The sequence below is a fragment of the Grampus griseus genome, assembly GCF_964374135.1.
Source record: "Grampus griseus genome assembly, chromosome: 15".
Lineage (NCBI taxonomy): Eukaryota > Metazoa > Chordata > Mammalia > Artiodactyla > Delphinidae > Grampus > Grampus griseus.
The window spans coordinates 50583270-50601019 of NC_139009.1; the positions used below are offsets into that span (position 1 = coordinate 50583270).

The 17750-nt window shown below is 37.4% G+C and overlaps 1 protein-coding gene across 4 annotated transcripts in view; it reads right to left on the reverse strand.

The window, feature by feature from the left end:
• Positions 1–3662: 3662 nt before the first annotated feature.
• PUS10 (pseudouridine synthase 10) overlaps positions 3663–17750 on the reverse strand; it is a 65907-nt gene continuing 51819 nt past the window's right edge. For 3 of the 4 annotated variants that reach the window (XM_082672835.1, XM_082672834.1, XM_082672836.1), the window contains 7 exons: positions 16433–16489; positions 15484–15560; positions 15335–15390; positions 14175–14292; positions 10528–10670; positions 7682–7781; positions 3758–5594 (listed from right to left, as the gene is read on the reverse strand). In XM_082672835.1, coding sequence (XP_082528961.1) covers positions 5556–5594; positions 7682–7781; positions 10528–10670; positions 14175–14292; positions 15335–15390; positions 15484–15560; positions 16433–16489 — 590 coding nt within the window. In that variant the 3' untranslated portion in view covers positions 3758–5555. Of the gene's footprint in view, positions 5595–7681; positions 7782–10527; positions 10671–14174; positions 14293–15334; positions 15391–15483; positions 15561–16432; positions 16490–17750 lie in introns of all 4 variants that reach the window. The other variant, XR_014297849.1, reaches the window with a different exon arrangement.

Below are 17750 nucleotides of genomic sequence, written 5' to 3' on the forward strand. Positions count from 1 at the left end.
ATTTAACATTATAAGCCCAGGAGTGGGTAGCGAATCAGAGATAAATGTATGAGTTGTCTGTACCCAGTTTTATGCCTTTGTTTGTCTAAGACTTGGTCAAATTAATATCTTAACTAATACATCTCAGCAGAGTTTAACGTGCAAACTTAACATCAGTAAAGTCTCAAAAGTAATCATGTCACCACTACTTTCACTAATAAAACACAGATACAATTTTTAAAGAATTATTTCTTCTAAATATTTTTTCTATTCTAAATGTCTGTGGCTTTAGAAAAAAGTACCTGCTAGTAATTATCTACTTAAAGGGAGTAGCATTTATCATACTCTTTTTTCTTACATCTCTTATTTCTACAATTTCAGTTTACTATTGGACTTCAAAAATTTAAAGAATCACCAAAAATTTATTAAATACCTATGTGTGAACAGTAATACACAGTAATTAGTACAAAATGTTGGTGCTTCAGTAAATCAAGTTTTCAGGAATATCAGCAGATAAGTAAAATATAAACTTTGTTAAAGGTATCATTCATCTTGCTTATTTTTCTAATTAAACCTTAATCAGAACATTACAGCTCTGCATAAAATGTAGTGAAAAATAAGTTGGAGTGTTTGGGGACCCCATTTGTGGAATTCAGTCTCAGGAGACTTCGTTAGTGACACACTTGATTTTATTGGGTAATCAGCTAAAAATATTGGTTGCTGGCGCACAGTTCAGATAGCTTTAAGATGAGATGGAAAGGAAAACACAAAGTTTTTGGGTAATGGGCATTCTTAAATGCATGGTTCAGACCAGATGAACACTTTTGGAGATGACTTCCATTTTAAAAGAATGTACTTAAAAATACTGTTGACTATGATGAATCCAGATCCCTGAAGAATGGCACTGCTATTTTTATTTTTTAACTGTTCTATTTGTATATGCTTCTTAATGACTGTAATGAATTTGGAAGCACTGAAAAAAATGATTTTTAAAAGTTCTCAGTGTTCAATTATTTAATGTTAAGTGTGATACTTAAAAGTTGAAATCATTTTTTAAATGTCAAAATGTCTTTTGTACAGAATATTTTATTACTTTTGTAATATCTTGTATACAGTGATTTTTTTCTTGATAATATAATAAATGGAAAAAATTCTAAAACCCTTACAAAAATTTGTTGCTGTTTGACTTTAAAATTATCAAGATTTTCTTGTATTTATAGCATCCTCCTTAAAGAGAAAGGCAGTTTTGGTTGCTTAGAAACATTAGACATTTTTATGGAATGCTGTATCTGAATATACTTACATATGTAACTGTCCTTTAAAGTGATAATTTTTGGGCTTCCCTGGTGGCGCAGTGGTTGAGAGTCCGCCTGCCGATGTAGGGGATGCGGGTTCGTGCCCCAGTCCGGGTAGATCCCACATGCCGCGGAGTGGCTGGGCCCGTGAGCCATGGCCGCTGAGCCTGCGCGTCCAGAGCCTGTGCTCCGCAACAGGAGAGGCCACAACAGTGAGAGGCCCGCGTACCACAAAAAATCAAATAAATAGAATAAAATAAAATAATTTTTGTAGAGTACTGAAATGCCTTTTAAAGAGATTTTCATTTTCTGCCTTCCTGACTTATTTCCTGCCTGTCTCTCTCCCTTCCTGAACAATTCAGGACAAAAGTCATTTGCTTATTCTGAGCAAGGTACAGTTACCTATTGCCACAGGGGGCAAAGATGGTGGCCCATTGTGGGATTACAGTGTGGAGCCTGGGAACATTTGAGGGTAGTAGGGAGGGGAGTCTCAGTGATCTGAAATAAGGATGCAGCAACAGGAGATTGGTTACTTATGAGGGGGAATGATCTATTAAGGAAAATGTTAAGGCTAATGGACCCAGACTTCTCACTGTCAGAAAGGACTTACAAATGCGGAAAGGGGGAAAACTAGAAGAAGGTTGGAATCGGAAGTACTGGTATAAACTCATAATTTTCAATATATGTAGATAAGTATATAGGGGTGTGCGCATGCATGCATGCCATGAGAGGGCTTGGTAGCAGCAATGCCACAACAGCAGTGAGCACACCTAGTGCCCAGATCTTTTTTCTATCATTTTCCATGAAAAGGAACCAGTTTTTCTTAGAGAAATAGCCCATTCCAGGGCTGGTGCAGATGAAATACAAGATGAGCCTGGAATGTCTTTGTATTAGAAAGTAAGAACATGCTCTAAGAATGATGGGGACATGTCACAAGGACAAAGGAGCCATCTTGAAGGGGCACCCACTGGCCACATCAACACTTAGAAATCAAAATAAATGTCAGTAACAGATTATAAACCATCAAATAAAATAGGATGCCATGAATCCACAAAAAGGGAAAGCTCTACCTTTCAGTGTAATGCCAAAAGGAATGGTGGAATTAGAAGATCATTTGATAATCATTGTGGTAATAGATTCAGGTGAAAATCTTCAATAAATGCTAAAACTAGTGAATGAAAGTTTGAAGGTCTCCCTACAAGATACTTATTAAAGGGAAAAAGGGTAACTATAAAAGTGAAGGAGATTGGCACACACCACCTTCGTTAACTGATCAAAGCCGAGTCATCAGTAACTGCAGTGATCAAAATTGTGACATCTGAGAAGATGCAAGAAGATAATCTCCCTTCTGTGGTATTCTTGCTAGAAAGGTACAAACTGAACCTAATTATAAGGAAACATCAGGCAAGCCCAAATGAGGAACAGTCTGCAAAATAACTGGCCTGAAATCCTCAAAAAATGTTGAAGTAACGAAAGTCAAGGAAAGACAAACTTTCAGATTGGTGAAGATTAAAGAGACATAATTAAATACAAAGTATCATCCCTTGGCTATGAAGGACATTTTTTGACAACTGGTGAAATTTGAGCAGGGTGGGGTGGGGGGGGGTCCTGTGGATTACATAATAGTAATGTTAGTGTTAATCTGATTTTGATAGTTACATTGTGAGGAAGTAGAAGAATGTCCTTGTTTGTCGGAATTTGTCCTTGTTTGTAGGAATTACTAATGCATTCAGGGTGATACATTTCTGGGAAAAACATTCTTTGTACTTTTCTTGCAAGTCTGAAATTATTTCAAAATGAAAAAATTGAATTGAAAAATTTATTTTCCCTATAATAATAAAGGGCAGCATTTAAAAACATCAACTCAGGAAAGCTTACATCAAAGTTCATTCTCATATGGACTTAAAAATCAAAGAATAAAGCCCCAAAAGATCTATCTAAGTAAGATGCCTTTTTCTCTTTGGAAATAGAAATTTAACTTCTAAATTGATTTCATATAACTTGTAAATGAAATAAGTTACCTTACTTGGGAAATTTTTCATTTTACCAAAAATTTTTTTCCCCATTTTTCCAGGTACTCGGTGTTTTTCCTAAACTAAACCACGGACTATATTTGGGACAAAGAGATACTAAAAGTACAAAGGGCCCTTTCTGTTAAGTGTTTTTTGTTTTTTGGTTTTTTTTTAAATAAGCTATAGAAGATCACAAAAGTAATTTAAAAATATTTTTATATAGGCAAAAGTTAAACTATGTAGTACTCTCATGACTTAATGTCTTCTGTTCTGCTTAAATAAAGACCTACATTAATTTTTAACAACCTATGTCTCATATGGATATTTGGAATAAGTATTTGCAGCTAATGCTTACTCTTGAAATTTTGTATAATCCCAGGAATAGAAATTTAAGAAACAAGTCTTCTAATTTAAGTTTGCTAAGGAGATTCTTAATTCTTCCATTTGCAGATCCACTAAATTCAAAGCTGAGCCAAAAAGAAACCTGCAAAAGACGATTTCCCAAATTATTTAAATCTCTTTTGTAGCAAAGTTTCCCCCCAAACTGAGAAACATTCACACAAACGTTCTTACCTTTTTATCAAGTTTATTTCTATTATCCCTTTCTCATTTACCGGCATTGAAAATAATGAAAAAGTTATTTGCTATTATTCACGTATGAAATTTCTTCATGTCAGTTAAACTGTTTTCCTGATTCTTAAGGTGAATGATACAACTTAGTATCTCTGAATCATGTTTAATGTAGAGATGGGAAGTTGAATAATCCAATACTATCCAAGTCATGTGTTCCAAAATAAGCTCAGAAAGTTGAATCAGGGTGATGGAAACTGCACTTAAATCTGAAATTTGAATGAGACTCTTTTCTGAAACTTTTCTCTTAATGATCTATCCATTTTCTTTGCTTCTTTAATGTTTTTCCTCTTCGTAGTACCAACTAATGATTAATTAACAAATGGTAATCATATGAGCTCACGTGAAATTTACTTGGGCAATTTTTTTGTAAGCTTGATTTGGTATCTGAATTCCAAAAGTCAATTCTCATGGTTATGTCCATTAAAATGACATTCTTGGTTGCCTCCTTCATGTAGCAGATGCTCAATAATAAGATTTATTAGAAAAGACCCTAGAGACCGGGAAACTTCAGTCCTAGTCCTAGATATGGAAGTAACTAACAATTTTAGATAAGTCAGTTCACTTCTATTCTTTGGTTTTCATATTTATAAAGTGGAGATAATACCCTATCTACCTGATGAAGATGTTTGAAATTGGATAATACATTGAAGCACTCTGGAATAACATCAGCTTACCTTTGTTTAGCAATGTCAATTTTTCAAAATCTTATCCCTGGGATTGAAGTCATTGAAGGCACTTGTGACTCCTTATTTAAAAGATTTATGGAAGTCTCTTATGGTATGCCTCAATTCCTAAGGTCTCACATTCTCTCCCCCAGGAAATGTACTGACAATTTTAGATTGTCAAAAGAGTAGCTTGGAGTCATTAAGGTTTGTGACAAATTGTACCAAAACACACTTCTATTGGTAATAGCTTGCTTGAAGCTTACTGGGAAAAATATTAATGATGTCAGATTTGCATTTGGTATCTTAGAATATTACAAGGATACTGTGCTGCATAAATCTAGATGTAACTTTTATCAAGATCATTTAAAAAATTTTAAACCTGATTTTAAAAGTGGTATCTGGGCTTCCCTAGTGGCGCAGTGGTTGAGAGTCCGCCTGCCGATGCTGGGGACGCGGGTTTGTGCCCCGGTCCGGGAAGATCCCTCATGCTGCGGAGTGGCTGGGCCCGTGAGCCATGGCTGCTGAGCCTGTGCGTCCAGAGCCTGTGCTCCGCAACGGGAGAGGCCACAACAGTGAGAGGCCCGCGTACCGCAAAAACAAAACAAAAAAAAGTGGTATCTATCCTGTGGAGGGCAATTTTGCTGAAAGAAATTACAGCTTCTCAGATTTTCAGAGAATGTATCCTGTTTGTGTACCTCTCTGAATGAATGATTTCATTATTCATAGTTTGGCTTGTGGGGGGTTGGAGAAGGAACGAGAAAAATCATAAGACATCCTTAGAACAATTCAACACAAAATATACATGTACATAGATCCTGAGATGTTACAACAAATTTAAAAATAGATAGATCAACATGATCCAAATGGTTTCCAAGACACCGTTATGGTGGGTAAAAACAGCCATCTTACAGTGTATGCTGAATGGACGTCCACATTTTGCTGGAAAACCCTACTCTGTTTCCCATTGAAAGCTAGTCATCCAGAGCAGGGGGCCAATCGACATCTACAGACTAGAAAGAAGAAAACAAGTCATTAAAACATTATTGTTCTAGTAAGCATTTGCCGGTAATGCTGTATAAATCTAGTAGTTTTAATATAATGCAACAGAAGAAACTGCATTGGAAGAAAAGAGCCATTGAACACCACGATTTCACACTCTAAAAACCATTCTAGGACCTGAGATTCTTGGGCCTGAGGTCTGTTCCTGAATTTACTGAGTATTTGGTTACTCAGCCAGTTATTAATTGTACCTTTTGGTCAATACAAGACTAGAGTATGTTTAAATTTTTCAAATGTTATTTATGGGAAAAGTAGCAAATAATGCAGGGGCCAACACCAACTTTCCCTCAGAAGTCTCAGGAACTTTTAGTCTTCTGACTGTTTTCATTTTCCCATCTTGCATTTAACAGTACTCAAGTAGTCTATATACTTATAATCTTGTTTGTAACTTAGCAACTAAATGTGAAATAAATGGTTATGAAAGATCACCTGTAACTAGAAAAGGATTAGAGATCTTTGCATGTCACTTCAGCAGAATTTTTGTTTCTCTTAAAATTGAATTTATCTATCTCTACTCATCCTGGTTTGGCACTTCTAGAACGAAACCTTGATCTTTAAGTCATAATGGAATTACAGTAGCAGACTATTTGTCTCCACATAAATAATCATGTCCCAGGCATTAGAAGTATAAAATTGCACTTTGCCTTAACTACCCTAGAGGGCCTAATTTAGAAGTTAAAACAAAAAAATACAAAAAACGAACAAAGAAAAACAAAATAACTACCATACCCATGTAGTTTTTTGAGAATTAAAGTGTAAAACCTGAAATGATTTACTACAAATTATTTTTAAAATTAATCTGAGTCACTACCAGATTTGGAAATTTTTATTAGAAAAGCCCAAATAAGTATGTGTGTGTGTGTGTATCTTTTACAGATGCCAAGAAATACTTTGGTTTTGTTTCAGAATATAGCCATAAAACAAACACCCATATATAAATTAGTGGGTGGTTTCTCAAGCCTGAAAACCAAACATTACTGATCACAATCTTGTATGTGTTGAGGTCAGGGGAAGGTAGGCATGTTTGTAGGGTTTTAAAAATTCTACAGGTGATTGCAATGGACAATCAGGGCTGAGAAACCCCGGCCTTTGGCTCTTTGACACTCCTAAGCTGTCCTAAGAATTAAGGTCAAAGAAGATGAATGCATTTGGGATTTTCTTTAAGAGAAGGTTGTCTTCCTCAAAATGATAGTCTTACTAAGAAGACTCCCTGCAACCTTGAAGATGCTAGCACTGGTTGTACCACAGGTGTATAAAATCTAATCTGAACGCACTCAAGAGAAGTGCTGGTAAAGCAATGACATTCCAGTGATCATTTGATTACCATGGCTGTTTTCATACTAGGCAATTATACCCACTTCTTTTTATTTATACTGAGATTATTCCCAAGTGCAAAAATTCCTTTTTTTGTGTGGGGTGTGGGGAAGCTGTTCTTAACCAGATATTTACCAAAGTGCACAACTCGTGACTCAATACCTATTGATGCTCAAATGAGAAAAATGTTTATGGAGAATTGTCTGAAAGATCCATTCATTCCATTCTTCTAATTACTTAAGAATGTAATCTGATTTCAATTCAGACTATAAGAGCAGAGAATTTCTCTTATACCACATCACAGAACCCTTATAGAACTGCTTTTATTTATAACAATTAGCTCATCCCATTTTCTATCCCTGTCCTGAATATATGTTTCTGAGGAGGCTGCCTTAAATTCTTTATAAGAGAGTCCAAAGGATATATGAAGGGCACTTACAACTTCATTTCCTTGCTTGGTTTAAGGGTTTAGATCTCATGTCATACGTAAAGCACAGTTAGTAAATTAGCTATATATTTGCAAGGATTATAAATGAGACCTTGTGTTTTTTAAAAAATAAAAATTCTGAAGATAGTCCCTCCTTGCAATTCAATGCTACTGTGACATTTTGACTGTTTTCAAATACCTATTAAAGTGAATAGTACTATTTGGTTTAATGCTAAAAAAGCATAACCTTGGCTGATTCAGCGTACAAACAGGCATTTCCACAATAAAATGGTTTACCTCAACATCCAGCTCAAGAATGTCTGCAGTCACATCCATCAGAGAGCAAATGTTCGGCTTCGTTCTTCCAAAGTCTCCATGTACAAACTCTTTAATGTAGCTGGGTTTTGTTTAAGGAAAAAATGAAGATAACCATGCAACACCAACTGTTTGATGAGATTTGACAGGTTGAAGGGGAAATGACAAAACAAAAGCAGAAAGGTTATAAAAGGGAGTTTATTTCTGAGCCATGACTTGGGATGTATGTCTTAGAAATTACAGCTATGGCAGTAAATAAACTAAGGATGGCAAACTGGTTCCTACCAGCCTGGCAGCTAACACTGGGACCTAGGGCCCACGTCAAACTTCCCAAGAGTCATGACTTTTCTTTTGGCTCATCTCCAAGTGCCAAGGTTTGAATATGGATTTTTTATTTAACTATAGTAAAAAAAACCTCAGCTATTTTCTTTTTTGCCACAGATTCTATTTGGTCATCTTTTGGGTCTCATCATTTTTCGATAATGACAGTAGGCGGCTGCCAAATGGTAGGTTTTCACAGGGTCACTCATAGAGCGACCTCAATGATGGCTTTCCTTATAACATGACCCAGTGACAACAGCAACAGGATGGGAGAGAAAATGAACTTATTAATTTAGACTTGATGAAGGCCCTTCAGAAGGATCATCAAAGGACGTAAATTTTAGTTGTTTGCAATTCTTGCATGGTTAGCAATAGACCTAATTCTTTTTGTGTGTGTTTTCCTCATAGATCTTCAAAATTTCAAAGTCAATGACTGATCCTAGAATTATTCAGATTACCTTAACACTCCTTACACAGAACTCTACTATAATCTTAACAGTATTTTATCTGAAAGATGTGTTTTTGCCAGCATTCAGTAAACACTCATTTAGCATTGTTGTGTCTATAAAGCAGCACTTAGTATAAAAATTAATATAATTTGAATATAAAAAAGTTTATTCTCAGATGATAAATAAAAAGTTAACACCATAATATGCTGACTTATGTCCTCCTCACTTTCTGATAGTTTGTTTACTATACTTTCACCAAATGTTTTGACTCAAGCATAAGGCATATAATTATCTATTAACTGTCTTCTTTGCTAAACTCATAATTACTCAACAATTGTCCTTTTTCTCTCACTTCTTTAGAGGGTGCTACTTCTAAGTAGCAATGATGAGGGGAGATGACCAAAAAGCCCCAGAATAACCAGTTAAAAGGTCCAGAATGTTTTTTATGAGGTATAAGTCAAATGAACTACTTCATTATACTGAGCAATATACGAAAAAAATTCACATACTTCTGTGTATAACCACGTGGTATCTAAAGTTTTACCAAATAGGGACTTTCCTGGTGGCGCAGTGGTTAAGAATCTGCCTGCCAATGCAGGGGAAATGGGTTTGAGCCATGGTCCGGGAAGATCCCACATGCTACGGAGCAACTAAGCCCATGCACCGCAACTACTGAGTTTGTGCTCTAGAGCCTGTGAGCCACAACTAATGAGCCCGCGTGCCTAGAGCCCGTGCTCTGCAACAAGAGAAGCCACCGCAATGAGAAGCCCGCATACCACAACAAAGAGTAGCCCCCACTAGCCGCGACTAGAGAAAGCCCACGTGCAGCAACGAAGACCCAATGCAGCCAAAAATAAATAAATAAAATAAATAAATTTATAAAAAAATAAAGTTTTACCAAATAGCCTTTCTTTGCTAATGCCTTAAGTACATGTACATGGCTGGTTCTAAAAATATGTTAATGAGATTGAAAAGACATTAGCTTCTCCATAAGACCATTGCATTTCTTCCTAGCACACCAAAACCAAAGCTGAAATTAGGTAAAAATATGTTTTTAAAATCTGTGATTTCTTTGAAATTCCATCCACATTCCATCTACAATAGGCAAATGTGCTCCATGCCCACTGGTCTAAATAGATCCAAACTGCAAAAATTTAGAAGATTTTAGGAGTAAATAACCTGTACCTGTTTCAGCTTAGTCAGTCCTGGGGTGGAGTAGGGAAAGAAGAGGGGAGAGAAGGTTGATGGGAAAGGAGAGGCAGATTAATTATAGCAATATAGTGAGAATGCTATTTGGTGATTAAAATGACATTTTTCCCTCTATTGTATCCAATAAGTATGTCATTAGTTTTATACTAATTAGAAGGTTTCATGCTTCATGCTATTGGATCACAAAATAATATAAAGCCAAGAAACAAACAAAAACTAGAAGCACCTTTGAAAACTAAACTAAAGCTAAGACTATGGCAGCTCCCTGATATATTTTAACCAGCAACTAAGATATGATACAAAACCACACAAAGCAGGGTAAGTTATGAACAAGTGATCAAACTGGGACTATTCTCTTGTTCTGGGCCAGTGGCCAAATAATGTGATGGTCTACATGTAAAGTAGGGCCATTCCCATCTACCATCCCTGTTTAATCATTTGGGGCAAATGCTCGAAATGCTGAAAGGACTCAAATGTGGTCATGAATATGTGACTTGCAAAATGTGTAAAGACATGAATCGATGAATGAATCAATTAAAAGTGTTCCCTGAGCACTTACTATGCCCTCAGCACCTCAGCATGATGTGAGACACTAAAAATTTTAAGGTTCACATTGAATTCGCTGCTGCCTCATGGTTTAATATGTCATCTTGAAAAACACAAATTTAATGGGTAAAAACACTCCAGACCAAAAAAAAAAAAAAACGAAAAACAAAAAAAGGATTCTTCTCCAGCCCAAACCTTTCCCGAACTGTTCCGAGATAAGGTTGAACCTCTTTTCTAGGGCAGCATGAACTTTCCCAATAGGATTCTGGTTAGATCAGTGCTACACAGACAGTGAAAGGATACGTTCCTGCCTGAGTCTTCAGGTAGAGGCGGAAATGGTGCTCATCCACATAGTGTGTCTCCATGGAGTGAATGATGCGAGTTCTCACAGCCAGGGGCCTCCGGTGAAGGACCCGTAAAGGTGTTTTCTGGTCAATCTTTAAGTCCTAGAGGAGGATATGATAACCATGCGTCAGCTTTGCCGCCCAGTGAAGCCCATTTTAGCATCTCCTTTGTTCATCCATGGCTCACTACAGGCACCCCCATCTATCACTGTCAGGATAGAAACTAGTACTATCATAAATTGTATCCTCTAAGGTTCAGACTCTGTGAGACTTCCTATAACCTAGGCCACAATTACTCATTTTCTGGGCCCCAGTATGCCATTAAAAAAAAAAAAGGCTTTGAAGTAAATGATACCCAAGGTCTCTTTTGCTCTAATATTAACAAATTGATTGGACCCCGGAGTCTTATCCTGCCCTTTAAATAGAGCTCTTCTAAAAGATAATGTTCTTACCTTTTTTTTCCCTAACCCAACAGAGTGACCTAATAGTGGGGATTTCAGACTGAGGTGAGAAATGGTGTAGAAGGTGGGACATGAGCATCACCTGTGTGCCTGGGCAGTGTCCTTGTTTTAGGGAGAGCCATACACCTACTCACAGGATTTTTTTTTTTTTGGTTATACAAAAGGATTTATCTGGAAAATTAACAGCTGCATCTCTGTCTAGGGTGGTATTTCCAAATAATAATTACAAATAAGTGTGTACAATAAGCCAGGACCTCTCAATATTTGTTAGCCCAGTTCAGGTTACTTGAGAATAATACTGCATGTTTCTTTACAACTCAGGTTTTTAGGGACAAAGTCTTGTTTTTCTCACAATTAGAGATGTCCTTTTATGTCACAAGATATAAATTAAGAAATAGAGGTTGGGCTTCCCTGGTGGCGCAGTGGTTGGGAGTCCGCCTGCCTATGCGGCCGACGCGGGTTCGTGCCCCAGTCCAGGAAGATCCCACATGCCGCGGAGCGGCTGGGCCCGTGAGCCATGGCCGCTGAGCCTGAGTGTCCGGAGCCTGTGCTCTGCAACGGGAGAGGCCGCAACAGTGAGAGGCCCATGTATCGGGGAAAAAAAAAAAAAAAAAAAAAGATATTGGGCATAACCAGCAACTCAGGTTCATAAGAACTTTGAATCCTCTGAACTTTCTTGTAGGAACAACTCCTGCCTGATTTACATGATTAGTGAGTGCCTAAAGCCATGCTGAGAAAAGAAAGATTTCTGTCTGGTCTCCCCCTACCAAATTCTGTACCAAGAAAGAAGAACAGGTTCTGACAAAGACTACACTTGAAATGGTATGACTGCTTTTATCAGAGCAGTGAGTCAGTGACTCCTCCTTACGATTCTATAATTCTTTGATTTTTAGAAGCACTTTGTTCTGATGAGATAAGTTGTTTCCAGAACGTTTAACATTACTCTGGCCAAAAAGACCAAAAAAAGGACAAGGCTGAATTATTATAGAATCGATAAAGATATGGCCTCCACTTAAGAGCACAGAACCAGCTGGCCTTTAACGGAGTGACTCGCTAAGGTGTGCCCTTCCCCTCTGTTTCCTTTACCTAGAGTCACTCCCTGGACTCTGACCCAGGAGCAGTCAATGGAGGTACAACTGAGCTAGTAGATGCACCACTGCTTCCAACATAACACTCAGATCAACACACTTGCATGTCGTTTTCGGTTGCTTGTGTCTAGCAAATGAAAGGAAACCGCTTTCATGTCCCCATACTGAATTTTCAGAAACACACGTAGCTGACTTTTTTCCTTAGAAGTAGGTTGCCCTTAAAAAAAAGGAGGCAAGTGGTAAATTTGAAGTGACCTTTTCTCAGAATGGGGCAGTAACTCAGTTTTTTTATTTTTGATGCCAATAGGAGTATCTGAAAAATGTTTTAACCCTAACACTTTAAAAAAATTATTAGACGTCACCTAGTCTCATCAGTCCAATTGGGCAGTGGGCCATTAAATCAGACCCTTTCACTACTTAGTGTGTACCTATAACAATCATCTTTCAGCATCATTTCTGAATCAGCTCTATGGCTACTCCCAAACTGTAAATCTATTTTTAAAATGAGTTTTTATTTTCCCCACAGCATTCTAAATGAGCTGTATACATGTACACATGTGATAGAATAGAGGTTTACAAATTTGTTTTGCAATCTTAAGGATATCTGTCTATAGCATAACTATCATCCTAAAGACCCTAGATAATAGGACCAAAGGCCAGAAGGCCTTAGATTTGGAATCACAGAACCTGAGAAGTGGAGGGCCCACTGGGGATCATCTAGTCCACCCCTCATTTTATAGGTAAACTTCTCTAAGCAGGTTAATGACATGTATGTTTTCACCAAAACACTCATACTATAAACGTTATTTTGCACCTTGCTTTTTTCCGGTAACATCATGGGTGTTCCTACAAGTCCTAGATGTAGCCCTACCTCTATCTTTTCTTCCAACAGTTTTAGGCATATATACACACAAAAACGTAAATTAAATGGGATCACATGCAGTTTTAGTTTTTTTAAACAGCTGTATAATATTCCAACATGTTCTACCATTTCCTTATTGAAGGAAATTCACTTTTGTTTCCAGTTTTGTTGTTGATTTTGTCACTCTGAACAAAGTCAACAAACATCCTTGTGCACATATCCTTATGCACTGGAGTTTTATTTCTTGTCTTGCCAGTAGTGGAAGTACTGGGTAGAAGACCAGTCTATTTTTTATTTTTACAGTCACTGCCACATTGTTTTCCAAAAAGGCTGAAACACTTACGTTTCTACTGAAAATGTATATAACTAGCCTTCTCCTCCCTCCAACCAACCGGTATTCTTAGTCTCAGAAAAACAAAGTGATGTCTTATTGTTACTTCAATCTGGAGGTGGAACATCTTTTCAAATGATTCTTGGCCATTTGGAGTTGCTCTTTTTTTTTTTTTTTTTGCGGTACACGGGCCTCTCACTGTTGTGGCCTCTCCCGTTGCGGAGCACAGGCTCCGGACGCGCAGGCTCAGCGGCCATGGCTCACGGGCCCAGCCGCTCCGTGGCATGTGGGATCTTCCCAGACCGGGGCACGAACCAGTGTCCCCTGCATCGGCAGGTGGACTCTCAACCACTGTGCCACCAGGGAAGCCCTATTTACAACATGTTTTATTTATGCACTTAATCTGAGCATCAATTCTATTAGATAAGTTCTATTTTCTATTTCCTTTTTGCAAATGGCCAAATATAATAATAGCATTGCTGAGTGTTTTCTATGTGTCAGATTCTATTCTAAGAGCTTTATATGGCTAACCCCGTTTAATTCTTTAACTAATTTTACAGATGAAGAAAACTGAAGCATAAAGAGGCTAAGCAACTTGTCCAAAGTCACACAACTAAGAAATGCAGGATTTGCACCCAGACGATCTGTCCTTGGAGTCAGACTCTTAATCACTAGCAACACTGCTTCTCACACAGGTTAGATGAATTGCCCAGTCATTTAACTAGTAAATGGCAAAGGCAAGATTTAGAACCAGGTCTCACAGTCCCCAAAGCCTATGCGCTATGACTTGTTGGTAATAAACGAGAAGACAAAGGACTCTTTTATAGGCAGTAGAAAAATAAAAGAATTAGAGCACTGAACTACCTTTATGTCATCTAGGAATTCAATGTCCTTCCTCTGTATTGCTTTATTTGTCCATATTAAGGCACTATAGGTCTTGGTCTTTTCTTCTTCACCTTCTTTCATATGACCTATTGCCTCTCTAAACAAAAACAATAAAAGAAAGTTTGTCTGAATATATAAAATACAGACAAGACTTGCCCCAAACTTCCCTTTCTTTAAAAATAGATTTATTGAGATATAATTTACATACAATTCCCCTGTGTAACTGAACGATTCAGTGATTTTTAGTACGTTTACAGAGTTGTGCAGCTATTACCACAATCTAACTTTAGAACACTTTCATCACCCCAGAAGAGAAACTCCGCACCTATTTGCAATCACTTCTCATTCCTCATTTCCCCCAGCCCTTGGCAACCACTTGTTGACTTTCTGTCTCTATAGATTTTCCTACTCTGAACATTTCATATATTAAAATGTGAATATTGTAAAATACACAATAAGTGGTATTTGATGTCTGGCTTCTTTCACTTTATAATGTTTTCAAGGTTCCTCCATGTTGTAGCATGTATCTGTACTTCATCTCTTTTTATTACTAAATGATATTCCACTGTATGGATATACCACATTCACATTTTGTTCATCCATAGACATTTGGGTTGTTTCTACTTTTTTGCTATTATGAGTAATGCTACTATAAACATTCATGCAGAAGTCTCTGTGTGGATGTACATTTCCATTTCTCGTGGGTATATATCTAGAAGTGGAACTGCTGGGCCATATGGTTACTCTATATTTAACTTTTTGAGAAACTGCTAAACTGTTTTGCAAAGTGGCACCACTTATAATCCCACAGCAATGTATGAGGGATCCAATTTCTCCATATCCTTGCCAACACTTGTTATTTTCTGTCTTTTTGTGAAGTGGGATCTCACTGTGGTTTTGATTTGCATTTCTCTAATGACTAATGATGTTGAGCATTTTTTCATGTATTCACTGGTTATTTTGTGTATCCTTTTTGGAGAAATGTTCACTTAATCATCTCTCCATTTTTAATTGAGTTATTTTCTTATTATTGAATTGTAGGAGTTCTTTACATATTCTGGATACAAATCCCTTATCAGATAAATGATCTACAACCAAAACTCCCCTCTTGAAAACATCTCCAGTGATCCTACCCTTACCTTGTGACAAGCTGCAAGTCACGGACTTGGATTTTGTTAGACGAATTATTAATTTTCTGTAGTATTAGAGAAAGAAAAACAATTAGCAACTCTAGATCAGTTACAGAGTTGCATAAACATGACAATTTCCATGTCATGAAGTGGTTTACCTGCTGAAGTTCCTTAATTTCTTGTGAAGTGAAATGTACTCTATGAGGATTCACCAGCTCAATTGCAAAGGGCCTTCCTGGCAGCACACACCCCGTCATGAAACAGAAACGTGTTGATGGAGTTAACATTTGGGCTAATGCAAGAGGGTTAGGAGGTGTGAAAAAACGAGTTGAGCTCTAGAGGACTGAAAGTTTAGTGACATGACTACATCTGGGGGAGAGAAGAATGTGTGAAAAGAATCAAGGGGCTGTTTGGGGGCTGCTAAACCCCAGGACAGGCAATATGTAAAAACGACTGCTTTCCCAAAAGTCCATGAACAAGCCTGTGTTAATTACAAAATCAAATCCAAACAGCCACTAATTGACTTGGTTACACTAACGTAATGTTGTCACATGCAGCAATGCCCAGGTATACCAAATTGAAATACATTCTCCTAGCCTAGTGAAATGAAAAGCTGAGATTCCATGAGAAGAAGGGACTATAAATCTCGAATACCTCAGGATTACTCTCATCATCCTTCTTGTAATGCAACAATGTAAAATGAGAGAAATGAAGGCTAAGAGAGCAGAAGCACTTTTAAAATGAAGACATTTTGCAATTTAAATGAGGTGCATTTTGAAAATTGTACTGGTACTGAAATGTTATTAAAAGGAACAATTAATTATCAAAGTTTTGGAAAAAATCAGGCACCTCTTTGTTAATGCACATAGAAGTCCCTTATAACCTACAGGTATTCAATAAAGATGGCCTCTGAAGAAATGATCCCTGTTAAAACATAGTCATATAATTTACAAGGGTAGCTCCATAATCCACAAGGCTTCCTCACATGGAGAAGCTCTGGACTCTGCCAACTTTGATTATGACTAAGTGACTACAAAAAAGCTGCTGTCTGAAAAGGGTGATAATCTGAAAGTTAGTTCCAGTCAAGTGATATTGTCACAATCTTACCATTTCCTAATGTTCTCACATCTACATCTTCTCTCCCAGAGGATGAAAAATTAAAGCCTTTGGAAAGCAGATAAAGAAAAAAAAAATCAGAGACATAACAGTGCTAAGACTTTCATTCCCATCCTTTGGTAGAAACCCAATTTGTCTTAAACAATCTACAAGAGAATCCCAAGGAATAGTCATCATCACACCTCTAATCCCAATCTCTACTAAAAATAGCAATGATAATAATAAATACCACTTATTGAGCACTTATTACATACCAGGTACTGAGCTAAAATTCTGCATACATTATTTCATTCAATCCTTATTATAACCTTATGAGGTAGGTATTAAATAAAAGAACACCAAGCTTCTAAAAGGTTAAGTACTTTTCCCAAGGGAACATGATTAAATGGCAGAGCTAGATGTTTCTAATGTCAAAGCCAGACCTTACTTATCATCCCAGCCCACCATCCCATGGGAAAGCCAAAGGCAGAGCACTGTTTGGAGGAAGGCCCTACTACCACCCTGTGTACAAACTTATGGTGAAAAATCTATCTTTCGTCTTTTCCTTAAAACAAAAGAAAACAAAATAAAAACATTATTTGAGAATTAAACTCTATGAAAGGAAGAGGAGGGGGGAAAAAAAGGTTTGATTCTAAAAGGAAATTCATTATGTAAGCAAACCTAAGCTGGAACCACAATATAACTAGTATACATTTTAAGATAGATGGATCATCACAGACTAAAAGCTGCAAATATTGGAATGGGAAAGTGGTCAATACAGTGTGGGTGGGCAGGGGAAGTGGTTCCATGACAACTTTCTTAGATACAGAAATAACTGATGATTTCACCACAGGAAAGATTACCACGAGCAGGCATTATTCTAAGTACTTCATATATGTTAACACTATGAGGTAGATACTATCATTATCCCCATTTTACTTATAAGGAAGGTGAGACAGAGACAGCATAAGTAACGTGCCTAGGATCACATCACTGGTAATTGGTAGGGTCAGGATTTGAACCAGCCTGGCAGTCTGGCTCCAGAGTCTCTTAATCACTGTCTACACTGCACCACCACAAAGACAGCTGGAAGAGCTCAGACTCGTGCCAACTGGGACAAGCAAGACCAATCAGTCCTCTTGTACCAGGGATTGGGAAAGACTAGGATGTTTTGGAAACCCTGGTCAATACATAGTTCAGCCACTTTGGAGAGCACAAGATGAGGAAGGACAAGATTGCTGGGAAGGACAGACAGGAAAGGTAGAAGGGAAGGAGGGTCTGTACCATTTTGACAGACATTTTTCTCCTAGGAAAGGTTCAATATGCAAAG